Below are 11,816 nucleotides of genomic sequence, written 5' to 3'. Positions count from 1 at the left end.
CCAAAATACTCTACTGTCTGTAGTAGAGGTTCTGCCATGAGGACATCAGCCAGCCAGAGCGATGGGGCAAGCATAAAGGATGGCTGCTGGATCACCTCCTGCTCCATGAGGTCCGCTTTGTAAAAGCCTCCAAGGCCAACGGGGCCAGCTGAGACCAGAGGACGGACAGCAAGACACTCTGCCCAGATCAAGCCCTCCTGGCCTGCAAAGGCCACCATGAGGTGACCCAGAGGTTCACCCCTGGGACATTAATGGGTGTCCTACACCCAGCAACGATGCTGCTTGCCCGCCCTGGTCCACCTCCCAGCTTGCCAAGCACCTCCAGCTGCAGCCTTGGTGGTAGTGGCAGAGTGGGGCCATGAGACCAGCAGCTCCAGCACTGGGCTCTGGTCACTTATTTTCTCACCAAACAAGCAGCAGAGCAGTTGAAGCAGGGTGACTCCAGGCATGCCCGCAGTGGGAAGACCAGGAGCCAGAGCCCCCAAATGCCCATCCCAAACAGGCAAAACAAAGCACACACTAAAGCACTCATAGGATCGGCACCTCGTGTCCCCCCCGCCTTTGGAGCTACCTGGCACTTGTGGCAAAGCAGCGCAGCTGAAGCCGATGGCAAGCGGACCCCGGCGTCCTCAGGGAGGCAGGTAGCCACACAAGAAGCAGAGCTTCATTCGGTGGGAAAACGATCCCCCATCACGCTCCTGCAGGAAGGGTCTCCGCAGCACTGGTGTAAGGGCAAGCGAGCCTGGCCGGATGGCTCTCAGGGGCTGGAAACAAAGCCCCTCTCTGATGGACACTTCTGCGTTTATCAATAAATACTGTCTTCCAGCCTAATCGTTTCTAATCCCATCTGCAACCTCATTATTGAAAACCTTCTCAACTCAACAGCTGTAAATGCTGCCCCAGCCAGGCGACCCCAGCGATAGTGCCAGGCTGCATTTCCAGGGAGCAAATCACACCCCGAAGCCCTAAGCTCTTTTCTTTAAGAAACATGTGAATGCTCTTACTGTGGCATGAAGGCGGGGGGGGAACCCAAGAAATATCACGGACTCATTTGTTATTATGCCACTGCACAATGAAGCGAGCCATTGTTCCCTACCTGGGGTAACAACGCCTTTCAGAAAACACGAGTGCTTTTCCCAATGTGTTCTTTACAAAACGTCAAGACCAAAGCTGCCGGAGGATCGGTGAACAGCTGGAAAAAAAAATAAAATAAAACAGCTAACAGATTATCCAGAGGGTTTTCACACTTGATCTGTAAACGCTCTTTTATTTAATAAAAATAATCATCCATTATAGCAACTTCTGCTTGTGGTTGTTGTTTTTTACAGTAAAGCACAGTTTATTTGCTTTCCTCGCCTCTCGAGGATTCAATTCTGAAAATGCAAGTGAATGTAAACATTGCTCTCCAGGTCCCGAGATGCATCCGGGGACCCTTGGAGTTAATTACAAAATCAAGGGAGAGAGCAAAATCAACAAAACACTTCCCAAAAGTAAAAAGGTATTTTTTTAAAGTCTCTTCCTATGTACCATATGACTCCAGAGAACACAAATTCATCTTATTCACGAGACTTACACAAACTTTGCTTTCTCTAAACAATTTCTATGACTTGCCAGTATTTGATAAAGCTGCTTTCATAACATTAATAGGCTTACAGACTCATTTATTGTGATGGTTCAGAAGTTTTGCCTTTTAATATTCTCCAGAAACTTCTTCATGGCACAAGGATGTTAGATTTGTTCTGTCTATTTTTTATTTTTTTTTTAGCAGAAAGAGCTGAAAGACATTTCAGGAAAGGAGTGTAAAAGCAGTATTAACTCTCTCTCCTGCTCCAATCTCACAATATTTACACATTTCTCTTTTTTTCTTTTTTTTTTTTTTTTTAAAGCTTAATTACACTATAAAATACTGGAGAAACTGTCAGTTAAGTTTCCCATTTTGGAGTTTTGCCCTGTATAAGACTGAAAGAGGGATGCTTTCATATTTCCTAGGAAAGATGAGATTGGCAGATTAAAAACTGAACTCTTCTCCCTTAATTCAGAAAGGTGGAACAGCCTCTGCACACAAACCCCCTCCTCTTCTGCAGGAAATCCCACAGGAGTTAAACCATCACAAATCAATATAAATGAGATAACATAATATACAGAGCCCTGCTATTTGCTTTGAAAAGTTATCTATTTACAGTTGGAGGCGGGGGAAGCGAGTTAGCATCGAACACATTTCGGTGCTGCACTGTGGTATAAAATCAACTGAGATTAACTCGTGGGGAGCTTGGCCAGGTCCCAAGCCTCATGTCGCACGGGAAATAGCCTGTCACTCCATCGCCCGGGACGTCCCTGCCTGCACAGCAAAGCCACCGCTCCACCAGGGTCTGCTTTAATGAATAACGAGAGGGCAGTTACCATCTCAGCTGTATTATATCACAGGCAACACAGAAATCAAACAGAATCAGGTACAACATAAAAAGTAACACCAAAATTAGCCAGTCTGGTGAGGTCTGTGATCCTAAGATTCATAGCCAAAAAAAAAGACCTGACATTGGAAGTGTTGGTTATATTATCAAACTGTCAGGTAGGGGGAATGGCTTTAGTCGTTCAGCAGTTTTGAGTGAGGGGAGGTTCAGGGGTGGGAAGAGAGGGACTTTTAAGGTGTCAAAGATAATTAAAACATTCACAGTTTCAAAGCTGCTTGCCTTACAAAAGTTAAGACATTCAGATTCAGGGATACAATACTGTATTTTACAAGGGAGTTAAAATTAATTACATACACAACAGGAAAAAAAGACAACAAAATAAAAAAGCCAACACCTCTGGGGTGGCATACTCCCTCTTTGTTGTTCATCGCACAGACCTGCACGTCTTTTAGAGTCAAACTGAGCAGTCGTGAAAATATCCACCGAGAGATTCTGGCAAAAGAAAAAAAAAAGCTAACAAAATAAACCAAGCAAGTCAGAAGCCATCCTCCCCTGGAAAGCCGAGTGCCACGGCTCGGACTTCCACTTGCCTGCTGCTCCTTGCTGCTGCTGCCTGGCGTTTCCACAGGCTCATCTTGGGTTTTAAAGGCTTCCTGCTCGCAAGCTAAAGGAAACCATCCCATACAAGCACAGCCCAAGAGAGCCATGCCTTACTCTCCTACAAAGTCTTGAATTAGTCCTGCCCGTAGCAAAGGGTCCTTCAAACAATCCTTTTCCTCTCTATCCTGCAGAGGATCCTTTTGAAGGCCCGTCTGAAGTCGTGGTTGAAAATGGTATAGATGACGGGGTTCAAGGAGCTATTGCAGTAACCGAACCAGAAGAAGAATTTGAAGAGGGTGTCAGGCACAGAGCAGCTCTTGCAGACAGCCGTCAGCGTGTAGGTGAAGAAGAAGGGGAACCAGCAGATGACAAAGACCCCGATCACCACTGCCAGCACAAAGGTGAAGCGCTTCTCCCGGTTCTGCCTGCCCCTCCACCGGGACCCTTTGGTGTTCCTTTCCTCCTCCACCTTCCTGGGCAAACTGTCCCCAGGCTTAATCTGGCTGAGCTTAGTCTTGGTCTTTCCCCTTGACGGTCTCTCAGACTTCTTACACTGGTTGTTCTCCTGGTGCTCGGAGGAAGAGGTCTCCTCCATGTCTATGCTGTTGACCTCTCCCTCCTGCCCACCGCCGCCTCCTGCCGCCTTCTCCCCATTGAGCTGGGCTGTGGCTGGCAGGTCCTCCTTGTCAGCGAAGCCGTTCTGCCTCTTCTCAGGGCGCTCTGCCCGCTTGTTCGGCGGTACCCTGGTTCGCCTCTTGGCTATCTGGTAGATGCGCATGTAGACCAGGATCATGATGAGGCAGGGGGCAAAGAAGGAGCCGATACTAGAAGAGATGATGTACCACTTCTCATCGTTGATCTTGCACCCTGCCACCCCCTGGTCAGCCTGCTGCCCGCTCTTCTTCTCGATGGAGATGAGCGGTGGGAAGGAGATGACGGCTGAGATGACCCAGACGATGAAGATGATGCACTTGATGCGGCGTGGGGTACGCTTCAAGTTGTACTCAATGGCTTGCGTGATGGACCAGTAACGGTCCAGGCTGATGGCACATAAGTGCACGATGGAGGAGGTGCAGAACAGCACATCCAAGGCCAGGTAGATCTCACACCAGACTTTGCCGAAGTACCAGTACCCCATCACCTCATTTGCCAGGGAGAAGGGGATGACCAGCGTGGCCACCAGGATGTCGGCCGAGGCTAAGGAGACCAGGAAGAGGTTCTGGGGGGCCTTCAGTGCCCGGCTGGTGAAGACAGCGATGATGACCAGGACGTTGCCAAAGACGGTGAAGAGCATGAGCAAGCCCGCCAGGCTGATGAGGGTGACGGTGGTGTGCAGCGGGTACGGCGTGCCCCAGCCCTGCCCGGCACCGCTGTCGTTGAAGGTGCCGTTGGCGCCGGGAAGCAGGTAGCCCTCCTCCTCCTCCAGCTGCCGCTGGTACTCCATGGAGGAGAAGAAGTGGCCCCTCTCCGTGAACGGGCGCTCCAGGTTAAACATCAACCCCGGCTGCGTGGACGCCCCAGCCCTTCGCCCCCTGCCCCACCCGCGTCGCGCCCGGCTCCGCGCTCCTACTGCGCCGCCGGGCGCGGTGGGGCTGCGCAGGGGCGACCGGGGGGCTGCGGGCGCCCGCGGTTCATGCTGGGGCGCTGCCCGCCGGGAACCGCGGAGCGGGGCGCGGAGCGGCGCGGAGCGGGGCCGGGGCTGCAGCCGGCGGCGGCTGCTCTGCCTGGCTCGCCGCCGCGCCGCTTTATAGCCCCGGATCAGGCCGGGGCTGCCGCGTCAGCCCCACGTGGGGAGCTGCCCCCGGTGCGCGCACACGCGGACACACACACACACACACAGACACGCACGCACACACACAGACACGCACGCACACACACAGAGACACGGGCCCAGCAGATCCCCCGCCCAGCCCTGCGCTCCCCCCGCCGCTCCGCCCCGGCCGCCCCCTGCTCCGACACGGACACACCCCGCCCCACGCACACTCACCTCGCTCCGTGCGCACGCCCGCCCTTCCAGCGCACACGCAGGCACGCGCGCACTGCGCGGCCCTTCCCGTACTTTGCACACCCGCTCGCGCCCCGGCACCTCAGCCCCGACGCGCGCACCCCAGCCCCTCGCCCGGTGCCCCGCGCCCCACGGTCTTCGCCCAGCCCACGGCGGGAGCGGCTCCGTCCCGCCCGGAGAAAACCCGGCGGGTGGCACCCGCGGAGGGAATGCGCACGGGGGAGCTGGGGCAGAGGCAGCAGGGCCAGGGTGCGTGTTTGTGGGGGCGGGCGTGCGTGGCGGGGTGCGACCGCCGTGCAGGCGCTGCGCAGCCCACGGGGCTCCGGACACCCACGGCGCTGCGGCAGCCGCCGCCAGCCCGGGCCGCGCAGGGGTGGAAGCTGCCGCCCTGTCCCGCGTGTGCGTGGGGGCACCGACGGGCTCCGCCGCGGCGATGCGGCTCCGCTCGGGGCGCGCCGCCGTGTACGCCGGGAGCCCCGAGGGCAGCGCTTCGCCCAGGGCCCCGCCTGTCACCCGCGGGGCGGGACGGCCCGGCCGGGCTCCCAGCCCCGCGGCGGGGCACGGCCGTGGCGGAGGCGGCGGCGGAGCCCGGCGGGCAGGGCGCTGCCGCCGGGGCGCGCGGGCAGCGCGGGGGGGCAGTGGCACCTGCCGGCCGCCGCGCCTCACTGCACCCGCCGCCCGGGGCGGGGCACCCCCGGCGGGCGGGCGGAGCCCCAGCGCCCCGCAGGCAGGGACACGCCGCCGCCCAGGCGGGCTCACCCTCGGCTGCACAGGCCCTCCTGCCCCGCGGCACCCACGGGGGCTGCCGGACCCAGCAGGCTGCCTCCCGGCACCCCTCGCTGCCTCCCCCGGGCTGCCCGCTGGCTCTCCCCAGCCCCACGGGCAGAAGCAAGGGAGGCGGGCAGCAGGGCCCAGGCGGGCAGCTGCCCCCACGCCCTGCCCCACAGGGTGCCCCAGCCCTGGGGAGCTTCCCCAGCAGCAGGGAGGCTGGCATCACCCACCTGCGCGGCTGCAACAGCAACACGGGACCTTCCTAACAGCGAAAGAGCAACGGTGACGTACCTGGTAGCCCGGCCGGCCCCCGAAGCTGTCAGCTCTCAGCATGTACAGATTACTCACCCGTATGGCGCACGGCCTCCAGCCCCGATCCTCTCGCTTCACGGTCTCTTCTCCCTCATTTTCAGATGGCTCTGATGATGCTCACACTCCATGCTCCAGATTCAGGCAACTCTCAATTAATCGCCGTGCTGAATGCTCAGGCCGATGAACCTATTTCCTCTGCAAGACAGAGGAAGCCCTATCATCTTTGTCCTTGTGCCACACACCATGTTATAAGCCAGGCCCAGGAGCGATGACGCCCAGGAGAGAGGGAGCAGGAGTGGGAGAGATGGGGCCTGCGAGCCAGAGAGCACAGCCTCTGGGGCTGGCACGCGGCCGCGCCAGGGAAAACAAGGGAGGATCCCACTGTTTGAGCAAGGGAGTGCAGGACCCACTGCGCCGGTTTGCTTGGTAAAAGGGCAATCTGCAGGGAGTGACTTAAAACCTGTAAATTGAACCCAAGATGCCTGATACACACACACAAAAGACCTCTGAGAGTAAACAGACTTAACCACAGACGTATAACACTGCAAGGGGCAAGTGGAGACGCAAAGGATGCAGGAACTCACCTCAATCTGCGGCAAGGCCAGGCCGGAGGTCGAGGAGATGCTGGACTTCATGAGCATCTGCTGCCTTCTGCTCCTTGCAGGGGACCTGCGTGCTGTGCAGGAGGACGCGTAGCTCTGCCCAGCAGCGGGTCCTCCTCTTCCTCAGATGTGGAATCTACAGGGGCTTGAGTCAGAGGTCCTGGCCGAGGCCTCCTTGGCCACTGCTTGGAATGACGCTCAGGAGAGCACAGGCTGTGCCCTGCCTGGCATGGATGACTCCTCCTCCGAGCAGTTTGACCGCAGCTGTAGCAGCACACCTGCACGAAGGCCACCACGGGCTGTCCGAGATGCTTTGCTCCAGACCTGGGCTGGTGCCTTTCTGGAAACACCCTGCATGCCCCCATGCTTTCTGCAAAGCCGAGCCACGTTCCCCGAGACAGGCAGAGAGCAGATTTAAACAACAAAACATGACCAGCTGCCTTGATTTTCTGCCTCCTTTTGTGGCTGAACACCCTCAGTCCGCCTGAAGCTAAACCCAGCCAACAATGTTGCTCCTGAGCCACCATGTCGCAGGAGCAGAGCTTCGTCAGGGCTCTTTCTTTGCTGGGACAAAGAGCACAAGGTGGACAAGCAAGGCCAAAAGCCTGAAGAAAAGGGTTTGTTCCAGAAACCGCTGGAAAGAGAGCTCTCTGCAAGCAGGGGACAACTGGGTTGGTGGTGTATTCATCTTGAGAGGGAGAAAGCCTGCCTCAAAGGCACTTTCCTTGCACTGCCACCATCGTTGTGCGTGTGACATCTCTGTGGTTTTATTGATGCCAAGTCTCCCCTTTATTTTCTCTGCAGGTCATCTTGTAGCTCTGCCCAGTTCTTGGAGATGAAAGGTGGTCGGAAACTGCTGGGGTGGCACGGACCCTTAAGATCTCACATGACAACCCACGGTGCAGCCTGTTCTACAGGACAGCCATCTTTATGAGTCTATACCAAGCTTAGTGATGATTTGGAATATTCATAAAGCCTCAGCTCCCAGAGTCCTGGGATTAGGCAAGAAACTTGAATTTGTAGCCCCTGGAAGACCACAGAGAAAAGCTTCAGGGGGAAAAAACAGCTAGTAAATAAAATTCTGGTATCATTCCCCTGCCATCTGCATCCAGATGCTCAATTTTTGAATGCGTGCTGCTGATGGTGTTGATACAAGTCAAAAGGACTCTGCAGTTTGAACTTAGTCAACAAGTGCCTGACGAGACAGCCCAGAAAACAGCCTGTTCTCTGGTGGCATCGCGCTCCAAAGAGCTGCGGGAGCCTGCCCTTTCGCCAGGAAAGCAGTCTGGGTTCTCAGCAAGAAAGAACCGGCTCGCCAGGCAAGGGGGACAGCCCGGGTGTGCACTAATGAGCGAGGCTGAAGGCTATCGATCCTCCTCTGACAGCTCCCCCTTCACCAGCCGCCGTCCCGGGCGGGCGGCGATGCCCTTTCCAAGGCACGGCGGCGAAGCTGGCGTTCAGCACGTGTGCCTCGAGCACGTCCCTCGCAAACAAGCTGACCTTTACGGCTGGTTTCAGGTCATTAATTAGGCACACCGCTTCCATGTTTATACATCCCTTCCACCCACCGGCTCCGGCGTCGCTTCCAGCATCGCTTCCAGTGGCGTGGGGGGAGCTGGGACCACCCTCCCCTGCTGCCTCTCAGGAAGAGGGAGCTGAGAAACGTTCGTGGGGTCTCAGAGCTGCTCACAGCACAGACGAAATCACATACAGGGAGATAATCTCTGGAAAGAATCGCTATAGTAATAAGGCTGCAAAATGTGTGTTTTGAACAAGCAGCCCCAGGAACTGTTTATTTCCAGAAGAACAGCGAGATTCTGGCAGGGAAAAAAGTAACAAGAGCTGCTGAAGGACTGAGACTTGATTTTTGGACAGTCTGGTTCAGGGTTACAGAAGCTGGACAAACCGAAAGCTACCTCAAGGCATGGCAGCACAGACCCCTGGGGGGAACCACACGAAAGGGGCAACCACTAGAAGGAGGTGCAGAAATTATTTCTCAGGAGAACCTTTCAAGAGCAGCTCTGTGCCGACTTGACACAAGCCATGAAAGAGGGGAGCCTTGGTTTGCAGCCACGGGGTGCCCTGCGACTAGAGGTAAACAGCAGTCACAGTTTGCTTCGTTAGGTGATCTGTGGTTTGCTCGTTTGCACTTATCTCAGTCTTTGCGTATCCATGGCAGGAAGCCCTCATTGTAGCTGTGGATTTTGATCGTGCTACTGGGTGTATTTGAATAAAACAAAATAAAGTGTCTTTCAGGCAGATTTGCTTTAGTAACTGGGCTCCCTTGGGGGGTAACACACTGAAATCCTATGGCTTATGACACCCTGTGGACTAATAACTGCCCTTCACGGCAGCTTCGATTTGGCCAGTTTTTCTCCAGGTCTAGGGCAAGCTGGCAGAGATGCACCGAAGTCAGGCAAAGAAAATGCTTTTTCCCCTTTTCCTCTTAATCCCAGGAGGAAAAACACCACAGGAGCTATCAGGGGAAGAGGCATACACGTCCTGCAGGCAAACCTGCCATTGCTGGCTGTATGAGGGTGCCACCACAAAGTAAATACAAAGTAATACAGCAAGCACACCATCCATTTCCAGGGAGGTGTTTCAAATGCTGTGATTCATATTTATTTTTAAAATTACTTTAAAAAAAAAAATCATCATAAGTGTGGCTGGTCTGGCCACCCTTCCAGCTGCTTTGGAACCCCAGGCACTCTTCTTCCTGCACACACAGGAGGAAACCCACACAAACCCACAGCCTTTCCTTTCCCCATCTGCCACTGCACATGCGAGCTGGGGTTTTGCTCTTTTCATAGGTCTCACCACAATGGCTTCTGCAGAGCCATGTTTTTCAAGAGAGTTTGTCTGGACTCAGCTGCTGGATGTACTTTTCCGAGTTATTTGAATAAACCAGTAGGAAACGGTTAGCTGCGACAGCGGTCTGTGCTAGCACCTAATCCCCTTGCGAGCAGGGATGCTGCCGTGGTATCAGATGTTCAGAGGGGAAGGAAAGGAGGCACACTGAATATTACCTACCGCAGCAGTCCTTCACTACCCCCCATCTGCAGAGAGCTGGCTCGAACCAGCACAAGATGGATCCTATGTGACCACCTGCTCCTCCGGTGTTTTTTTTTTTTGCAAACAGCTTTAAAGCTCTGCTCGCCTTTCCTCATTAGCTGCTGTTGGGTTGCCTGCCCCGTTCGGCAGGATTTTAACTACCAGGTTCGATTGCACAGCCCTAAACCAACAGCCAAGAGAAACATTTCCGTGCTACAGATTATAGCTTGGCAGAGTCAGGGGTGAGGCTGAGACATGGGGACTGCACTCGTGCAAGCCTCTGGTTTATTTATCCGTTATTTTATTTTCCCTCTTTTGCGTCTGCCTGGTGTCACGGTGGCCTCTGCGACATTAAAGGCTTGTTTCAGCTCTGCAGGAGTGATGTGCATCAAGAAACCTCCCCAGCCGTCTGCGTCTCACTGGCCTTCTGCCTCTCAGGCACTTCGTGCCTGGGGCAGGGGAGAGAGAAAGGTGCATTTTCTCTCTGTAGCACCCGCAAGTACATACACACACGTGTTCCTCTGTGCCGAGCACAGACAAGTGCGGTTTTTATCCAGTTCCCTAGCTGGGAATCCTCCTCGCTGCATCCTGCAACGTGGCCAGAACTAAATACCTGTGGGACCATCCCTCAGCGCTGGGGAGCAGCTCCGTCTTCCCCCCCCAGGCTTCCTGTCCTGCCGGCTCACAAGATGGATCCCACTGAAATTAGCCAATCATGGCAGAAACATAATAAAAAATAAACAGTCTATGGACCATTCCTAATATATCACAGGGACATTCCATCCTGCTCACCATCAGTCCCTCGCTCAGAGGACTGACTCACTGCCCCCCATAAAACCCTTTACTGGACTACGATGGGCTTTTCCATACATATGGGACCATATAGCCAAAACACAGCAAAAACACAGCCAAGACCTTCCAGCCCTGGCCAGAGCGAGGGGAGGCGATACCTCCCACCCCCTGGCACCGCTCCCTCCCGGAGGTCACCCCCACGCAGACCTGCGCCCGTGGGCGCTCCCTGATCCGCTCCAGCTCCACGGCAGCCGGCTCCCCCCGCAGCACTGTCCCAGCGAGCGACAGCCGAGCCAGGAGCATTGCTGTGCTGCCGGGGCCGGGGCCGGCAGGGCACCGCCACCAGCCCCTCCAGCTGGCCACAGAGGGAACGGTACAGAAATGGCCAGAAGGGGGTTTTAACCAGGTTTTCAGGGGAAGAGCAGGCAGCCCTGGGCATGCGGAGAGGCGCCTGTTCAGAGAGGAGGAAGGTTGGGCGCCGCTAACTTTCCTTGTAACCTTCCCTAAATGAAACCAATCAAGTTTCTGCAGCTCAACAAGTTACTTTCATCAGCAGAGCCAGCCCATGTTTAAGGCAAAATTGAGGCTCCCTCACTTTAAAGCTTTTAATTTCCCAACTGGGAGAGGTTAACATTCAATTACTCAGCTGAGAAGTAACTCGTTCATTCACGTTTCGCTCCCTAAGGCCCGAGCGCGCGTCTCTGCCCTTTCCCTCCCCGTTCTTCACCATCTCCATCTGAGACTGACGCAGTGACGCTACCTCTGGGCCAGGGGCTGCAGTCAGCAATATTCATTCAATCCCTCTTACGAAGGCAGAGGTGCCCCAGGTGAGCTGTAACTCTCCAGTTCGTTGCGCATCCCCGGCAAGCTCCTTCGGCACGGCCAGAGCAAAGCTTCCAGCAAAGCAAACAGCTCTGAAAAGAGAGGGTACAACAGAGAGCAGCCAAGCAGGGACTGAAGGTTGCGGTTCCCACCTGGCAAGGTGTGGGTCGCAACAGCAGGTTCAGATCATCATGGGAAAGGGGGAGCAGATTGTACACCCCCCTCAAAAACCCCCCCTCCTGCTACAGCAGGAGGCAGCTCTCCACGCGCACTTGCGTCAGGCAGGTTTGCCGTCTCCGTTTACGCCAGCTCGCCGTGTCGACGCGAGTCCAGAGTGGCAGCACTAGAGTTAAAACCACCAAAGAGCCCGGGTGGCAGCGGCAGTTCCTGAAGGCTGAGCCGTATAAAGGGTCCAGGGGTAACTGCCCGAAACTGCCGTGTTCCCGGGCA

The 11,816-nt window shown here is 55.5% G+C and overlaps 1 protein-coding gene across 1 annotated transcript; it reads right to left on the bottom strand.

The window, feature by feature from the left end:
* Positions 1 to 1,733: 1,733 nt before the first annotated feature.
* ADRA2A (adrenoceptor alpha 2A) lies at positions 1,734 to 4,506 on the bottom strand (the record flags this gene model as incomplete). The annotated part of the gene is made up of 1 exon (XM_082002560.1): positions 1,734 to 4,506. The coding sequence occupies one exon, from the start codon at positions 4,504 to 4,506 to the stop codon at positions 3,172 to 3,174; it is 1,335 nt and encodes a 444-aa protein (XP_081858686.1). The 3' UTR covers positions 1,734 to 3,171.
* Positions 4,507 to 11,816: the final 7,310 nt, after the last annotated feature.

This window comes from Phaethon aethereus, assembly GCF_964289735.1.
Source record: "Phaethon aethereus genome assembly, chromosome: 7".
Classification (NCBI taxonomy): Eukaryota; Metazoa; Chordata; class Aves; order Phaethontiformes; family Phaethontidae; genus Phaethon; species Phaethon aethereus.
This window is presented reverse-complemented; position numbering and strand designations above follow the sequence as displayed.